The sequence below is a fragment of the Schistocerca piceifrons genome, chromosome 8, assembly GCF_021461385.2.
Source record: "Schistocerca piceifrons isolate TAMUIC-IGC-003096 chromosome 8, iqSchPice1.1, whole genome shotgun sequence".
Classification (NCBI taxonomy): domain Eukaryota; kingdom Metazoa; phylum Arthropoda; class Insecta; order Orthoptera; family Acrididae; genus Schistocerca; species Schistocerca piceifrons.
Window position 1 is genome coordinate 66,527,652 of NC_060145.1, and position 19,656 is coordinate 66,547,307.

The 19,656-nt window shown below is 43.9% G+C and overlaps 1 protein-coding gene across 1 annotated transcript in view; it reads left to right on the forward strand.

Moving 5' to 3' along the window:
- The first annotated feature begins 18,992 nt into the window (after positions 1 to 18,992).
- LOC124711821 (sarcoplasmic calcium-binding protein) overlaps positions 18,993 to 19,656 on the forward strand; it is a 171,023-nt gene continuing 170,359 nt past the window's right edge. The window contains exon 1 of the mRNA XM_047242048.1: positions 18,993 to 19,168. Coding sequence (XP_047098004.1) covers positions 19,055 to 19,168 — 114 coding nt within the window. The 5' untranslated portion in view covers positions 18,993 to 19,054. The remainder of the gene's footprint in view (positions 19,169 to 19,656) is intronic.

A 19,656-nucleotide genomic window follows, 5' to 3' on the forward strand; every position in this document is an offset into this window, starting at 1 on the left:
TTAGTAAGAGAACTACTGCTCAGAATAACGTTAAATTTGAACAGCTTATTGCTGCAGGGGGAAACGTCATGAAAAAAAATTTAACGAAAATTTGAGCAATATATGCTGCTGTAAGCATCAGAATATACACACCAACAGATGCGAGCAGTTGCTTGATGTCTGTCAAAGATGTGGCCACAGCAGTGCAGGTCAGGTCGAGCGATGATGTGCAAACATGCAGTGCAGGGGGAATAATTGTCCCGATGTTCCATATGATTGCGAGCAAGGGGCATAAAATTCTTCGAAGCATCCTGCATTTCTATCCACACAAAATCACCCATGTTCAGCATTACTTCCTACCGACCTGCCACCAGAGACGAACGTTCGCCCAGGAATTTCTTGCTAGCATGGAAGTGATCAATGAACAGCCATGGAACATTCTGTGGACAGAAGAGACCAATTCCATCTCCAAGGATATGTCAATACTGATAGTTGCAGAATATGGGCAAAGGAAAATCTGCACCCACATCAACCACTTCATTCTGCAGTGGTGATAGTGTCGTGCAGGTTAAAGGCATCGTTTATCATAGGGTCGTATTTTTTCGAGGAGATGGGTCCTGCGAGTCCTGTTTCCTGTACTGTCACTGGTAAACGCTAGAGTGTCTTTTGCGCACCATCGTCATACCAACCCTTCAACAGCACTGATTGCCCAGCCAGTAAAGCGACTTGCAGAGGCATTTCGGAAATGCTAGAATTATTGGTCGTCGTTTCCCTACAGTCTGGCCGACCAGACTGACTTCAGTCCATATAACGTTTGGCTGTGGGGTTGTCCGGAAGATGTGTTCAGCGCTTCAGTTACAAACGGAGCCGAACTGAAGGCACACATTGCGCATCGCATGCTGAAAGTGACCCCGAAACACTCCGATCTGTTGCGGAACATGCTGTTTCTCGATTTGAACTTGTGGCACGAAACGGTTAACAGCATAGTTAACATCTCTGCGCCAGCCTCATAATAATTATAAACCGGTGTCATTTTGGTTTTTATGCAGTTTTTGGCCCCAGGACAATTAAAATTCGATTTTCCCCATCCGATGTGGCACGACCTTGCCGTTGTGGATGGGCTTGCCTGGCTAACAATGCTACAACTGTTTACTGCCGACCTTTTGCAGTCATGCAGATTGAAGAACACGGATGGTGTAATGTGCAGCTCAAACCATAGTCGTTGTATTGCGATTCATTAGTCATTTGTAGCGTATCCCATTTACGTTAAGAAGCCTACAGCGCCATCAATTGGTAAAATTTTCGTTTAATTTTGTTCTTCGATGACTTTACCCCTTGCGTCAATAATATGCTGTTCAAATTTTACGTCATTCTGATCAGTGGTTCCCTTTCTACAGCGTTTTGAAATTGGAACTTTAATTATGGGTAGTCTGTACGTATGAAAAACGGAAACTGAAAGGATGTTAAGGCCAGATCTTAAATTTATCAGAGAAGCAGAAAACAACGAATCTCTCTTTGTGCATAACTTACTTGTACTTAAAAAAATGAAAATGAGACAGACTTGAAAATAAATAATTAAGAACGTACTAAGTGGCATACCAGGAAACTGATGTTTCTAAGTGCCAGCACGAAAGTTTTTGTTTCAAGTGTCATTAATGCGGAGGCACTACGTTTTACACTTACAGAAATACAGCAGTTGTATTTTAACTAGTAGAACTGTAGTGAACAGAAAATATTTCTCATATCTTTCAAATTTATTAGAAGAATTACAAAATTAAATTAAAAAAAAATTCTGTGTGTTGATCTCTGTGTCGTACGTAACACCACTCTTGGGATCAGATGTTGCATAGTTTACTGTAAAACCACAGTCTAATATAACAGTCACGATACTTCGCCTCGATCTTGTTGCCTACTGGTCCAAGCGGCCAGTGAGTTAAACTGTTGAGATCGGCGCGATCGTGAACACGAATAGCAGTTGTTTACTTTGGTTTGTATAACGGCTTTTTCAAATGGAAGCGTAGCATAACACAACAAATTGCAGCAACAACAAGAAGTAGATACCACATCTGTCTTTTTTAGGTTTCATAAGGATACCGAGAGGTATATACCATCAATGTTACTAAACTGTATCGTCAGGATCCGCTTGCAAACTACATGAATATTGATGATTAATGTTTCGTTTTAGGAGCAGAAAACCGCTATGGAATAGCAGAAGAGAAGATCTTACAAAAAAACAACCTGTTTACCTTCATAATAATGTTTCGTCCGGTACACATCGAACAAAACCAGTTCATGACTGCAGACAAAAATGCAGTTAACCACATTAGGGATATTCCAAATAAGCCACTTCAGCTGACGATGAAGAAGAAACTGACACAAAGGTTCGACATTCCATCTAAAGCTGTAAAACACTCCTATGGCACAGAAGCAGCCAGTTCAACTCTTCATATATCAATGCCAGATTCATCTGAATCGTCAACACCGAGCGGTTCTAGGCGCTTCAGTCTGGAACCGCGTGACCGCTACAGTCGCAGGTTCGAATCCTGCACAGGGGCTTGGATGTGTGTGATGTCGTTAGGTTAGTTAGGTTTAAGTAGTTCTAAGTTCTAGGGGACTGATGACCTCAGATGTTAAGTCCCATAGTGCTCAGAGCCATTTTCAACATTGACCTGCTTTGACACTGAAGTGGTAGAATTAAGTGCAGTTATTCATGTCTAGAAAAAGTTTGTAGAGTATCAGAATGTGCAGATCACTAGATTTTGTGCAAAACTGTTACGGGACAAGGTAAGTGCCTGTGGCTCCTCTGGCATGAAGTGTTATGTCTTTGAACTGATGTTCTTTGACTTGGCTTTTTGTTAACTTTGCCTGTCTCTCACTGTGCGCCATGTTCTACAGCTTCTCTTGTATTCGCTTTGTTCAGTGCTAAAATAAATGTTCATTTGACTGCAAAAGTGTGTTATTATGGTTCTAAGCCACGTAATACCCACAGTGGTGACCCCGACATCGTCATCGTGTGTTCTGAAATTATTTTGTGCTTCTTTTCGTCATAACGAACTTCGTGTACCAGACCACATTATCCTCAGAACAATGGAGCTACCAGTGTCGTTTTGAGGCAGTGCCTCGCACCATATTAACTGTGCTTGCGTTTTTACTAGTGTTCCCGATGTACATTTGGTTAAAAGTGAACAATTATCTGGTCCCAGCCATGCCGGAGGCCACTTAACCATCACCGGCCCAACATGGACACCGTAAAATGCTGCTATGCAGCAATGTCTGCTGCACGGACAGTGCACGCCACTTAATGACATTGTGAATGACAATTATGTGAAGGACGTTGTGTTTCACGCCTCAGCTAAACAGTCGCCTCCAGGTTGGTTTGATGTACCGATGAAGTTCGAAAACTGTAATTCGAACGTTCATGTACACGGGGTTGCATATTCTTATAATGCCTGACATCATTGCACCACCGCACACCGCCTCGGCGATACCGCGCTGGTTTCTGCAACCACCGCTCCGTGGTCACACCACGCTTGCTTTCCGCCTGCTCTCGTAACGGCAGTGGCCATTTCATCTGTGCTAGTTACCGGCATTACGCTCGTGCCACACCTGCCTCTGGGCCTGCAGTTGGGACACATTGTGCCCTTGGTTGCACCAGCTCACTCCACATCGTGTGCTGCCTGTGCCACCCCACCCGCCACCCCCCCCCCCCCCCCCACCCCACGCAGACCTCAAGTGACGCATCGTCCACCGCTACTGCACTCCCGGTGTCAGGGGCTTCCTACACCACTCATTCAGATCTTTGCCTCCCTGTACTGCATCAACATGTATTAGCCGGCAGATTTTCTAAGCTTCCTGTGTTGGAAAAGGACAACCCTAAGACTTGGTTCGCATATTTGGATCATCCACTGGATATTGGCAGGATTTCGGATGATGACACATGTTTTGTCTGCCTGGTGAGCCACGTGCATGCTTATTCAGACATCTGCTCCTCTCACCGCCCGCCTCACCTAAGTATTTAACGGCAAAAGCATTACTCATTGAATGCCTTTCTCGCCATCCAGCAGAGGCTATCCACCACATCATCCATGACTAGCACCTCGACAACCGCACATCTTCGCAGCTTTGGATGTGCCTTCGTGCATCAATTGATGACCAAGCTCTACCAGATGCCACGCTATGTACCTTGTGAATGGTCAAGCTTCCATCAGATCTACAAGTTCTCCTACTATCTCATGTAGCGGACCCTCTTGATGTTCGTCTATGCATGGCCGACAGGCATACACAATCATTTGGCACTGACACCGTCTGTCACAGACGACATTGCCTTCACCTTCAATTGGCATGCCTGCACCTTCAGTTCCGTGCACTGCTGGTAGGGGTCAGTGCACATGCTTCAGCAGGTCAGCGGCCCACCAGGAGCTGCCTCCTGATGGCCTACAGGAGGTACTGCCTGCAACCTCCAGACAGCAGCCGACCTCACCTGAGCAGCAGCCCAAGCGGTCTCAGGCAATGACGCAGTCAGCTATGTCCACCGCCCTCTCGTGTACCAACTTGCCTCCAAACTTACCCACTATGCTGGTACCATAGAATCTACGGGGATGCTGCTCGCAACTGCTGTGCACCCTGTGCGTACCCAAATGATTCTAGTGGGTGCATTTAGGTGTGATGTCCCACCATGATGGTCGACGGCACCTACCTTTCGACACCGCACCACTTGCTCCAGCGGTGCGACGCCTCTACGTCATGGACCTGACACCGGGCATTCGCTTTCTAGTCGACACCATCGCTGATGTCAGCATTATCCTGGCCAAGCTAGTGGGCAACATGCTTTCTCCTGCTAACCTCACTTTGATAGCCACAAATCATTCTATTGCGGTCCTAGGCTCCATCAAGATATCGCTTCGCCTATCACTGGTCGCAGCCTTTCCTTGGACGTTCCACATTGCCAACTTAGATGATCCTGTGATTGGACTGGACTTTTTACACCACTACGAACTTTCGCCAGACCTGCAGGCTGAAAGGCTCCGCCATGTGTCTGGTTCTACTGTTCCATGCTCAAATGAGTTCAGCATGACTCCGCTCTCCAACTTGCCACTACGCTTTTCACTTGTGTATCTCTGCCCGAAGGTATTACTGGATGTCTCTCTGACTTGGGGGACATCTGCAAGTAGATCGATAACAATTTGAGTTATTGTGATCGCATCTTAGTTTTGGTTATTGATAACTTGACACCAGTGTCTGGGTTTAATGTGTACGTCACCGAAGGGGATCACTACGTGATCGAAAATCGATTCTGCTATTAATAAAACATCAATATTACGACCAACGCTGACCTTCCTTTTTAATTTAACATACATGGTCGTTGCTCACACAGCACTCCATGGAGTTGCCAATCAATAACTCCTTAGGTTAATTAGGTTTAAGTAGTTCTAAGTCTAGGGGACTGATGACCTGAGATGTTAAGTCCCATAGTGCTTAGAGCCATTTGAACCATTTGAAATTTCACAGTGGATTTCAAGTGGCGGCACTCACACTGATTATCAATGGTGCGTGAAAACATTCCACAACGCATTTCAAGTAGGACCATTCACACGGAGGGAGACGTGACAGTGTGTCGTTTGCTAACACAAGAAGTTAGGCTATTGCCGCCGCGCTCACACACTTTGTAGCCGTGGATTTTGTGCACTTGTGTATCTTTACCTTGCATTTTATTATTTACTTCGTTTTCTTGACACATTTCAAAAGTTTCAAGATGAGTCGGTTATTTTCTCAGTGAGTGTACTTCCACAAAAGAGGCCAGTTACATGAAAGCGAAAAATGACTGAAGTTTTACAATAGCTGGTCAAATAAAATGCCTACCGTTTGCCTAAATAAGAACATAAATTGATCACATAATTTTCAGTAAATAACATTTTTTTAACAATGGTATAATCAGCTTTACTGAAGGAGAAAAATACAGTTGTTTTTCAGCTAATTTGGTATCAGGTACTGAGAATGAAAGAAAAAAATTGAAGGGCAGTCAAATGAAAATCGAATACCTGCCATAATGGAACCACGGAATGGTTCCGTTCAGAAATAATCACCACACACGTTAAGACATTTATTCACTGGGAGACAATACGATCAATTCCTGTTTGGTAGAATGCAGTTGGCTGCTGTCGGTCAGATTTATCCTGTTGTGCTATAACACCCGCCTCCATGCTGCCAATTGGACGAAGACTACACCTCAGCGATTTGGTTAGGGAACGCTCCATACTTCCTCCTTACAGCCTGGATCTTTCACAGGGTGATGTTTATATCTTTGGCGACCCGAAGAAAGAGACGCATGGACGTCGATTTCAGTCATAAGAGGAAGTGCAAGAGTGGTGCAGTTATGGGATGAGTCAGAGGCTGACTGCGTTCTCCCAAAAGGAACTGATCGTCTCGTGTGTTAGTGAGGATGTTCGGTTTTCGTTTGACTGTCTCTTGTTGTGTACATAGTTCCGCGTAGTCAGCGCGTACACAACTTTCCCTCTAGAGCGCGCCCCGCTAAGCATAACAGCACAGGCGCAGCACTCGTCCGTCTCCGCACTACGAGATGGCGCTGCCATAGAGACGGACCAAATTCTGCTTCTGCCGATCTGCGTATTAATACGTAATGCAGCCAATGAGATTGCTGCTAACGTAGAACCTTTTCTCCTCGCGGATCACACTCGCGCAGTGATACATGAACGCGCGAGGTATTATACTGAGTGTACAGACCTCCGATTAGTCAGTGTGCATTTGTCTGCACCAGTCTGTACCAGTCTGCATTAGTCTGTACCAGTCTGTACGAGTTCTACATTTGTCTGTACCAGTCTATAGTCAAGTTTCAGTCTGCGCCTAATAAGATTACCATATTCCTGTACATAACCATGAAGATAAATGTATAGACACTCTTGTCAAGTATCAGAGATATATGTGAGAATAAGATTAACGTACCAATATCAAAGGAACTTCAGATTGTCAATTGTAAATAGCATCCAGAACCAAGTTAAGTAATTTTTATGCTTGTTATTATTTTAATAAATGTGTGTGAAAATTAATCAAGTTCTGTTTAAAGTTGGTCACTGTCAATCTGCTACTCTAAGCATGCAAGTGGCATTTCTATCATCTGACCTAACGGCAGAAGATAGACATGCCACGATAAGACCACGAGACATATTGCTGACACTCGCCTACTTCGTTGGATCGACAAGTCAAATAATCTGATGGTGTGTGTACTGAAGGTCTTACACTACGCACATCACATCCTAACACACTGGTGTGCAAAATTAAAGCAACAAACGGAAATTTTGCAAGGTCGCGTTTATTTTGCCACAGAACAGTATAAAAAAGGTGAGAGTAAAGTAGAAAGAACGTAAAGACTACACTACGTAGTCAACTGCAACATGCATAACGGTAGACAAAAATGATCTTCGCCCCCCCCCCCCCCTCAACTTACAGGATTTGCTCACACAACTGGTTAATGTGCTCAGCATGGGGTGTGACCACCTCTGGCATCAATACAGGCCTGAAAACGATGGGACATGCTGTGAATAACGTCATCAATCTCATGTTGAGGCAATAACGGCCATTCTTCCTGCAGAGCTGCTCACAAGTCTTGGAAAGTGGTTGGTGGATGCTGACATGATGCAACCCGTCTCTCTAGTGCATCCCAAACGTGCTCTATGGGATTCAAATCGAGAGAGTGAACAGGCCACGTCAAGCGTGCAATATCTTCTGTTAAGAAAAAAAAAGAAAAAAAAAAACATCGACCACCTGTGCTCTATGAGGTCGTCGAGCATTATCGTCCACTAACACGGAGTCTGGGCGCACAGCACCTCACAACAACAGTGCATGAGATCCCAAGATCTCCTCACGGTACCTGAAAGCAGTGAAATCTTGCTGACTCAACTGTATAATTTCCTGAAGAGGTGTTTGAGTGGTCAGCATAATCCCTGCCCACGCCATTAGAGATTCTCCTTGATATCGGTCTCTTTCCACAATGTTTGGGTCCCGAAATCGTGTTCCATGTGTCCTCCAGATGCGAGTCCATTGAGAATCACTCTTCAGACCAAATCGGGACTCATCTGTGAAAAGAACATTGGCGCACCGTTCGATCGTTCAGGTGCCATGTTGACCGTTCCACTTTAGACGTTCCCTTCTGTGAAGACTTGTCATCCTGCTGAAGCCTTCTGGACACTGTTTTCCTCGATACAGCACGTCGAGGGGACGCTGCGAGCTCACATGCAGTAGTAGGCGGTAATGTCGTGTCCTTACACCCAAACAAAGATCCACTCGTTCTGATGTCAGACGTTGTCGGCCCTGTCCTGGTCTCCGGGATACAGTTGCGGTCTCTAGAAACTGTTGCCTTATCCGAGAAACAACAGAACGACCCACATTAAGCCATAGGGCCACATTAGATAGCGACTGTCCTGCTTCCACTCTTCCTACGGCCCTCCACAGCAGAGTCTGTAGGCATCTTCTGTATGCCACGATACACCGTCTGTGACTGTGTACACAGCGAATGTGAATGTGGGACTACCCTGCTTGAAAAGTGACCTGACATCATTGCTGGCGTGGTTGTCCCTTGATCGGAATCCCATCTTCCACGCAGAACACGATCGGAACGATATCTGTTGACAGTCTGTATTATTATGTCGTGAATTAGATACAGGACGGGGAAATAGCAGTTTGTTGTTTTATTTTTGGGCACCAGTGTATATATTTTTCCTAGCAAATAAATGTCGATTAATGGTGTGTTTCCGGGTATTCAGCCAAGTTGTTTCCATTGTCTGCACAATATTTCCGACACCGACGCAATCATATTCTTGAGGAGCTGCGAGTTTTACTGTTAATGTGCACTCGCTGCCTCACTGGCAAAATACTCGTAGCACCTGAAGAAGGTGACTACGGCGGTGTCCGAAATACTGTGAATAAAAAGAAAACAAGAACTTGGCTGAACACCCCGAAGCACACGAGTAATTAATTATCCCGAGAAAACCCGAGCTACCACAAATTAATATCGATGTTTTGAAATCTTTGGGTAATATTTCGCTTCTCAACAGTTTACTATACAAAATGTGTCACGAGCGATCATTATGAGTTTTCCTTTGGCCATTAATATACGTTATCATTGCTAGTTGCTCAAAGATACTATATTCCGGCTTTGCGTATGAATGTGGCCATTTCGTCATCTCACTTTCACCATTCGGTACTGGACAACGGGAAGTGATGTTGTGTTGACGCTGCATCTAGTACCTCCATTTGATGGTACGCCATTGTTCCCAGAACAGATATGGAGTCGCCCTGGTTCTGAGTAGAGTGGAAAGCTTGGGCCAGAGATCCCGAGGGATCTGTCACAAGCTACGCTGTGACTTCATAGATCTTCGCCATAGGGTTGATAGTTGTAGCTCCCCCCCGCCCCCCCCCCCCCCCCAAATGGGTCAGGTGTGCACTACACATCAGAGGCTGCACCCAAGTAGCTAACTGTGTCTGGGCTGGGATGCACTGTTTTTTTTTTTTTTTTTTTTTTAGTTAGGCGAGTTTCCATCCAATCCAATCCATATAACGATAGCTGCAAGAATCCCAGAAGCGTCAGGATAAGATACAAAGAAATGCCTTCCATAGGTGAATAGCGGATAACTGTCGGAGCATTCGCAACAGTGCCAGAGTTTGAAGGGCCCATAAAAAGCACTGTAGCTCACATAACACTAGGCCCAGAAAGCTCGTTAAAGTCTGAAGTTGATGGTAGTGAGATCTTCAGAGAAAATTTAAGCGTATACCGAAAGGATATGGATATGAGTAATGGAATATTTGTCTCAGTAGACAAGAAACTCAAAAAAATGGTTCAAATGGCTCTGAGCACTATGGGACTTAACATCTATGGTCATCAGTCCCCTAGAATTTAGAACTACTTAAACCTAACTAACCTAAGGACAGCACACAACACCCAGCCATCGCGAGGCAGAGAAAATCCCTGACCCCGCCGGGAATCGAACGCGGGAACCCGGGCGTGGGAAGCGAGAACGCTAGCGCACGACCACGAGATGCGGGCAAGAAACTCAAATCAACCGAGATAAAAATTGTGCTAAACGCATTCTCTGAAAGTTATTTCGAGCAGTTAGTTCATGAGCCCACGCGAATAGTAAACGGTTGTGAAAACACACTTGACCTCTTAGCAACAAATAAACCTGGGTTAATAACCAGCATCAAAACCGATAAAGGGATTAGTGAACACAGGGTTGTCGTAGCGAGGTTGAATATTGTAATCACCAATTACTCGAAAAATAAGCGAAAAAATATACCTATTCAAAAAAAGCAGGTAAAAATTCACTTGAAGTCTTCCTGAGAGACAATTTCCACTCATTCCAACTTATATTATTAAGTGTAGACCAGATGTGGCTTAAATTCAAGGAAATAGTATCGGCAGGTTTATACCAAAAAACTAACAAACGATGGAGCTGATCCTCCTTGGTACACAAAACTGTTGCAGAAACAACGAAACAAACATGCCAAATTTAAACAGACGCAAAATCCCCAAGATTGGCGATCCTTTACAGAAGCTCGAAACTTAGCGCGGAATTCAATGCGAGACGCCTATAACAGTTTCCACAACGAAACTTTCGAAACCTGGCAGAAAATCCAAAGAGATTCTGGTCGTATGCGAAGCATGTTAGCGGCAAGAAACAATCAATGCCTTCTCTGCGCGATACCAATGGAGATACTATCTGAATTGCCCCCTCTTTTTATTGATTGTATAGCCACTGAAGTGCTATTTATTTATTTAATGGGATAATAATAATTATTAAAAGGTGTCAATTTTATTTAAGCATTGATTTTACTCTTTCGATTGTTGCGAGTCAGCGATGTGCAGTGCTGCTCGCTTTGGAAAATACACATTTTATAAGAATTATTTGGTCCAGGAACCACTTTTGCGATCACGGTTGCGATTTAGACGGTATTCGCGTAATTGTACTGATTAAAAGTTATCGTTTCCGAAAGACGCAGGTTCGATTAAAGCTGTGTGCACTTTTGCGCGTATAATGAAAATATTCATAAAACGTCGCGTAACAAAAAAAAACATGCGAATCACAACCGTGGTCAAACGAAGAAAATATATGATAACATAAATGTTCTTCGCTGTTATTCTGGACACGCTCAGATTAGACCTTGCAATTCTTAGTTAAAGGAAATGACAAGACGTTACACTTGGGAGATATTTGTTTTGAATAACTTGTATTTACCTTCTCTCCCTGTCTTTTTTACAGCCTTTCTACCTTCACATCGATTAAGGAACTTTTCCTTCTCTACCGACCAGTACGAAAACAAAATTCAGACTCAACAAAAATGTCTTCCATCGAATTATTACATGCTTAACCCTTAACAATCATATATAGTTTCGTAGTACAAACAATACTGATTTATTCCGTGCACTAGAAAGCCTTTGATATACTGAGCACAAAAATGAAAATAATAAAATTATAATTACATTTTTAATATCATGAATACTTCTTTAAATCATGAAAATAAGGTTTGCCATCGTAATATTAATTTTCATCGTTGTAGCACTACATTTACTATCGAAGACAGTACTGCCAAAGCAGATTTACTAAACACAGCCTTCCGAAATGCCTTCACAAAAGAAGACGAAGTAAATATTCCAGAATTCGAATCGAGAACAGCTGCCAACGTGAGTAACGTGGAAGTAAATATCCTCGGAGTAGTGAAGCAACTCAAATCACTTAATAAAAGCAAGTCTTCTGGTCCAGACTGTATACCAATTAGGTTCTTTTCGGAGTATGCTGATGCATTAGCTCTATACTTAACAATCATTTACAACCGTTCGCTCGACGAAAGATCCGTACCCAAAGACGAAAGTTGCACAGGTCACACCAATATTCAAGAAAGGCAGCAGGAGTAATCCATCAAATTACAGGCCCATGTCGTTAACGTCGATATGTAGCAGGATTTTAGAACACATATTGTGTTCGATCATTATGAATTACCTCCAAGGAAACGGTCTATTGACACACAGTCAACATGGGTTTAGAAAACATCGTTCCTGTGAAACACAACTAGCTCTTTATTCACATGAAGTGCTGAGTGCTATTGACAAGTGATTTCAGATCGATTCCGTCTTCCTGGATTTCCGGAAAGCTTTTGACACTGTGCCACACAAGCGGCTCGTAGTACAATTGCGTTCTTATGGAATATCGTCTCAGTTATGTGACTGGATTTACGATTTCCTGTCAAAGAGGTCACAGTTCGTAGTTATTGACGGAAAGTCATCGAATAAAACAAGTGATTTCAGGAGTTCCCCGAGTTAGTGTTATAGGCCCTTTGCTGTTTCTTATCTATATAAACGATTTGGGAGACAATCTGAGCAGCCGTCTTCAGTTATTTGCAGATGACGCTGTCGTTTATCGACTAATAAAGTCATCAGAAGATCAAAACAAACTGCAAAACGATTTAGAAAAAATATATGAATGGTGCGAAAAGTGGCCGTTGACCCTATATAACGAAAAATGTTAGGTCATCCACATGAGTACTAAAAGGAACTCGTTAAACTTCGGTTACACGATAAATCAGTCTAATCTAAAAGCAGTAAATTCAACTAAATACCTAGGTGTTACAATTACGAACAACTTAAATTGTAAAGAACACACGGAAAATGTTGTGGGGAAGGCCAACCAATGGCTGCGTTGTATTGGCGGGGTACTTAGAAAATGTAACAGACCTACTGAGGAGACTGCCTACACTACGCTTGTCCGTCCTCTTTTAGAATATTGCTCCGCGGTGTGGGATCCTTACCAAGTAGGACTGACTGAGTATATCGAAAAAGTTCAAAGAAAGGCAGCACGTTTTGTATTATCGCGAAATATAGGAGAGAGTGTCACAGAAATGATACAGGATTTGGGCTGGAAATCATTAAAAGAAATGCGTTTTTCGTTGCGACGGAATCTTCTCACTAAATTCCAATCACCAACTTTCTCCTCCGAATGCGAAAATATTTCGTTGACACCGACCTACATAGGGCGGAACGATCACCACGATAAAATATGGGAAATCAGAGCTCGTACGGAAAGATAAAGGTGTTCATTCTTTCCGCGCGCTATACGAGATTGGAATAATAGAGAATTGTGAAGGTGGTTCGATGAACCCTCTGCCAGGCACTTAAATGTGATTTGCAGAGTATCGATGTAGATGTAGAAGTAGAAAGCTGCATGTGAGATTGTTTGAGTAAGATACAGTATAAAGTGTGGTCATAAAATTACCATAGGGTCCTACTGACAACACCACTCACCTCCTAATGTAACCGAAAACTTCAGAGAAAGCCTTATTTCGCTTGTACTGTCATTACTGAGGAGACTTTAATCCTCCAAAAACCAACTGGGATAATTACAGTTAGTGGTGGGCGTGACAAGACATCCTGTGAAAAATTACTAAATGCCCTCTCTGAAAACTATCTAGAACAAATAGATCAGAACCCCACTCATGATATAAATATATTAGATCTGAGGGCAACAGACCTGATCTCTTTGAGGAAGTTCATATAGAACTGGTATCAGTGACCCTGATGCAGTTATTGCAAGAATGAATACCAACGTACAAAAGGCTACTAAAACGAGCAAAAGTTATAAGTTCAGCAAACTAGATATAGAAGCAGCAACGTCATATCTCAATGAGGAACTTGAAACTTTTGGCTTAGGCAAGGAACTTGTAGAAAAACTATGGCTCAAGTTTAAAAGAATAGTCGAAACAATAGCTGAACATGCACTACATAGATATGTACCTCTTAGAACAGTTCAGGGTGGGACAGATCGTCCATGGTAAGCAGTCACTGTAAAGAAACTTCTAAGAAACAGAGACTACTGCATAATAGGTATAAAACAAAGCACTCGGCTATAGATAGACAGATGCCGAATGAAACGCGTTTGGCAGTCAAGAGAACAATGCGTGAACCCTTCAGTGACTACCGTAGCAGAATATTCTCGAAAGGTCTTTCACAAAACCCAAAGAAATACTAGACGTATGCAACGGCTGTTAGTGGCACCAAAGTTAGCATCAGCCACTCATGGACAAGGAAGAAACTGAAATTGAGAATGACAAAGCGAAAGCAGAAATGCTTAACTCTGTTTCCGACTGTATCTTTACAAAGATAAACTCAAGAGTATCTCCCCATTTTAATTCTCACACCACTAAAAACAAGAGTGAAATAGATATTAGTCTCAATGGCGTTGAGAAATAGCTGAAATGATTAAAATACATGGCGTACAACTTTGCTTCCGCCGTTTTTTCCCCAACATTTGAGGCTTTAATGAAACAAATTGGTTACACATGTATTTTCCATCGCTGGACACTACTTTCTCCCATCTTTCGGGCAGAGTACGAATCCCGCGTCGAAAAATTGTTCATCTTTTGAAGCGATCCACGAATCGATTCAATTTGTGACTTCTTCATGATCGGAAGTGTTGGTCAGCCAAGCCATGCGCCATTGATCTAAACAGGTGATAGTCAGAGGGAGCAATGTCTGGAGAATAAGGCGGGTGGGGTAGGACTTCCCATTTTAACGTTTCCAAGTACGTTCTGACCACTTTTGCAACGTGGGGTCGAGCATTGTCGTGCTGCAAAATCACTTTATCGTGCCTCTCGCTGTATTGTGGCCTTTTGTCTTTTAATGCTCTGCTCAGACGCATTAATTGCGTTCGATAACGAGCACCTGTGATCGTTTCACTTGGTGTTAACACCTCATGGTACACGACGCCGAGCTGGTCCCACCAAATGCAGAGCGTGATCTTGGAGCCTTGAATATTGGGTTCCACCGTCGACGTGGAAGAATGGCCGGGATATCCCCATGATTTTTTGCGTTTAGGGTTATCGTAATGAACCCATTTTTCATCCCCGATCACAGTGCGATGCAGAAATCCCTTCCGTTTTGGCCTCTGAAGCAACTGTTCACAAACACACAAACGCCGTTCAACGTCTCTTGCTTTTAGCTCACACGGGACCCAAGTTCCTTCTTTCTGAATCATGGCCATAGCCTTGAGTCGTTTCTAAATGGCTTGCTGTGTCACTCCCACTAATCGTGCCAATTCTTCTTGAGCTTGACGCGAGTCTTCAGTCAGCAATGTCTCCAATTCTGCATCTTCGAAAACATTCTCTCTTCCACCACTATGCCGGTCTACGACGTCAAAATCACCCTTCTTGAAGCGTTGAAACCACTCACGACACGTTCTTTCACCAATAGCGTCCTTACCATACGTACTTGAGAGCATTCGATGAGACTCAGATGCTGTTTTCTTCATACTGAAACAAAACAGAAACACCTCCCGCAAATGACGATAATTAGGCTCGTAAACTGACGTTTTCAATCAAGAACAACTTTATGTTGCAGACACAAAACGACTAATGTTTGAATTAGATTATGTTGACCGACGTCCAAGCTAACTGCCTGACATCTGCGATCTGTTTCTTTCGACCACTACTTACAGTTGTCACCACCTATCGGCAAACGGCGGAAGCAAAATTGTACACCTTGTACAATAAAGCATCAGTGCCTGATGGAATCCCTATCAAATTCTACACCTAATTTGCGGCTGAGTTAGCCCTTCTGTAAACTATAATCTATCGTAGATCCCTCGAACAAAAAAAGAAGAAAGCATAGGTCACACTTGTTTACAAGAAGGGTAGCAGAAGTGATCCACATAACTACCGTCCAATATCCTTGACAGCTATTTGTTGTAAAATCTTAGTACACATTCTTAGCTCAAACATAATGAGATACATCTAACAGAAGGACCTCCTCCACGCTAAACGGCGTGTGCTCGTAGAAGTAACGCCGGGTGTACCCCAGATAAATGTTTTGGATCCCTTGCTGTTCATTTTGTATTTTAAATGCTCTTGCGGACAATATTAACAGTAACCTCAGCTTTTTCGCAGGTGTCGCAGTTATGTACAACGAAGTACAGTATGAACAAGACTTACAAATATTCAGTCATACCTTGACAAGATTTCAAAGTGGTGCAAAATTGGCAGCTTGCTTTAAATGTTCAGAGATGTAAAACACTGCACTTCACAAAAAGAAAAAAAGCTTAGTATGATATGAATATATCAGTGAGACACAGTAGGAATCTTTATACTCATAGGAATACCTGGGTGGAACTCTTAGTAGGGACATGCAATAAATAATAATAATGACGTGTGGCTAGGGCCTCCCGTCGGGTAGACCGTTCGCCTGGTGCAGGTCTTTCGAGTTGACGCCACTTCGGCGACCGGCGCGTCGATGGGGATGAAATGATGATGATTAGGACAACACGACATCCAGTCCCTGAGCGGAGAAAAATCTCCGACCCAGCCGGGAACCGAACCCGGGCCCTTAGGATTGACATTCTGTCGCGCTGACCACTTTTTTTTTTTAATTTCATTTTGTTCGTTTTTCGTTCGTTGTATCTGATCGGGGCGGACGTCGTAAGACACCCTTTTAAGTTCGTTGTTGATCTATTAACTCAGTTTTTTTACTACAGAGGGCAACTAACCCTTTGACCGAACACGCTGAGCTACCGTGCCGGCAACGCACTGACCACTCAGCTACCGGGGGCGGAAAGGGACATGCAATGGAACGACCGCATAGATTCCGTGGATAAAGCAGGTAGCAGAGTCTGGTTTATTGGTGGAATAATATGGAAATACAATCAGTCTACAAAAGTGATTGCTCAGAAATCACTCGTGAGACCGGTTCTAGAATATTGCTCAAATGTGTGGGACCCGTACCAAATAGGACTAGCACGGGATATTGAACGTATACAGAGAAAGGCAACACAAACGGTCAAAGGTTTGTTCGACGTGCGGGAGAGTGCGACAGAAATGGTGAACGAGCTGAACTGGCAGAGTCTTGAGGGTAGACTGAAACTATCCCGAGAAAGTCTGTTTACAATATTTAGAGGACCAGCTTTAAATGACGACTCTGAGTATGTACTATAACCCCCTCGCTGCCGTAGGGACAGTGAGGACAAGATTAGCCTAACTACAGCACCCACAGACGCATGTAAACAACCATTCTTCCCGCGCTCCGTACTGGGATTGGATGGGATAGACCCTAATAACTGGTACGGTGCGATGTAGCTTCTGCCAGGCTCTTCACATTGGTTCGTAGAGTATAAATGTAGATGTAGAAGTCCCGTTCCGCTATGTTCCATTGATGTCCAGTGTGAATCGGCCTTTAACACTTTCGCTGCGGCATCGGTGCAGGCGCACAAGTCTCCAGTGCGACCCGGCAATGTGCGAGTGAGTGCGGACCGGTAACACTCCGAAAGGGCAGCTACCGCTCGTAACCGACGCTCCTAAGCACACCTGAGCTACAGGCTGGCGTCAAGGCCTTGTAAGATCTGTAGGATCATGTTCTATACCGACTTAATGGCTGTGAGCACTATGGGACTTAACATCTATGGTCATCAGTCCCCTAGAACTTAGAACTACTTAAACCTAACTAACCTAAGGACATCACACAACACCCAGCCATCACGAGGCAGAGAAAATCCCTGACCCCGCCGGGAATCGAACCCGGGAACCCGGGCGTGGGAAGCGAGAACGCTACCGCACGACCACGAGATGCGGGCATACCGACTTAATGATGACACCTTAGATGCATTACTTCAAATAAGCTTGGACTGTACTGTGGTTATGTTTTAAAGTCTGTTTGCTGTCTGACACCTATAAGGATCACAGGCGTCATTCAAATGTTCGTGATTTGTTGATAATGTAACAAAAAATACAGTTCAAACAAGCAAAAAATCCACTGCATTCAGGAAAAATTTGGATTCCAAACGCAAATTCTTAAGAAGGAAAAAAAGGGAAACAGGAAACTGGATTCATTTGAAATTATATTTACTTCAAATGTGCATTTTTAAGATTGTCTCTGACAGAGGTCTTCAGTTTAGTAGTATGTTTGCTCCTGGTATGAGAGAATTAGCCATCTACATTTATCATAGACGCCCAGGGGACGCCCGGATGTGTAGAAATTAGTAAGCGAAACATACACTACGTGGAGGCTTCTCTCGTGTCCCCCATCACTTCAATTGCGGTGCTATTAAAACAAATTTAGCACAACAAATTCTTTCGCAAAAATCTGGGAAATTATAAAGCTGTTCAAGCAGTATCCAGGTTTGTCTGGGCAGGTTGTACACTCGTAGGGTGTATCAGGGCGCTTGCCTTGTTCCGCGCCCTTACACCGCTTCCTCATAACTTGCTTCTTCCCTGCAGTAGCTTCCCGCTTTTGCACAACGTGTGTTTGTGATGTTTCTTGCTCACATTCCGTGGAACGTCCATTGGTGGAAGGAAGCCCTTTATAATGTTCATTCTGTAATCGATCAAAGTAATTTTATTTCCTGAGTATTTGTTGTACAGATATAGAGAATTGAAAACTAGCATGTCACTGACATGAAATAATAGCTTTTTCGGCCAGCGGATAGTCTTTAGTTCACATAAACAATACGATAACATCTTATCTTGTTTATGAGTCCCAGACATACACGCATTCAGCCGGCCAGACTGACCGAGCGGTTCTAGGCACTACAGTCTGGAACCGCGCGAAAGCTACGGTCGCAGGTTCGAATCCCGCCTCGGGGATGGATGTGTGTGACGTCCTTGGGTTAGTTAGGTTTAAGTAGTTCTAAGTTCTAGGGGACTGATGACCTCAGATGTTAAGTCCCATAGTGCTCAGAGTCATTTGAAAAAGAATGTAACGAGTATCGTAGGAGACGTTGACCCGAAGTCACAAAAAATTAAGCTGGAATTGTTAAGCATCAATACTCATGCCCCTGTGATCTGGGCTGACGCGTTTGATTCGTTTGCCCCCCAATAATAAGACGACGCTGTACTGCTTCCCTCCCCCTTCCGCTGGTTCCCGCCGCGCGGCGTGTTGATCGCGCATGCGCACTGGTGGCTGCGGCGGGGTTGGTAGCTTAGCCGGCGCGGGTCCGCTGGCCGGGCTTCATTCCAGCGTTGCGTCCTGACCCAGACGCTACAGGTATCGCGCGTGTTGGGTGTGGTGATGAACTCGTGACTCCCTGGAACAATGGCTTCCTTCCTGGTGAGGTCCGGCGTGCGGGCGGTGTTGGAGGCGGCGGCGTCGGCGGGCGTCGTGACGCCCAGGCGTCTGGTGCTGGAGCAGCAGCGCCTCTTCAGCAAGGTAAGTCTGCAGTCATCTACTTTGCGACGCGTATTTTGTGCCCGGGCGATTGCTGCCTTTCAGAAAGAGAGTGTGAGTAAACAGGTTTTTCAGGGACCGTTACTCGTTACAGTTTCCAACATGTTTTCAATTACGGCCCTACCTTCAAACACAAAAAAAGGCAGTACAAAAAATTTGACATGAAACCACACAGATCTTTGTTTTCTATGTAGGCACGTATTTTGAACTTCTCTGTGCATCATAGATATTTGTCCTCTTGCAGCGTACTCTGTGTGTTCTTCACAAGTTTGTAAACAGATAGCCACAGCGAATGGAAGAAACTCAATACGACACAAGAATACAGCAATTTCTGATTAACAGAGTAGACCAGAATACTTACCTTTTTTTGCCTGATGATGGGATCGTACTTCAAAATATGTCGCAATATTAAATAACTAGCTTAGCGCCCGGTGTTTCGCTCACGCAGACTGTACGGTCTGCACAGATTT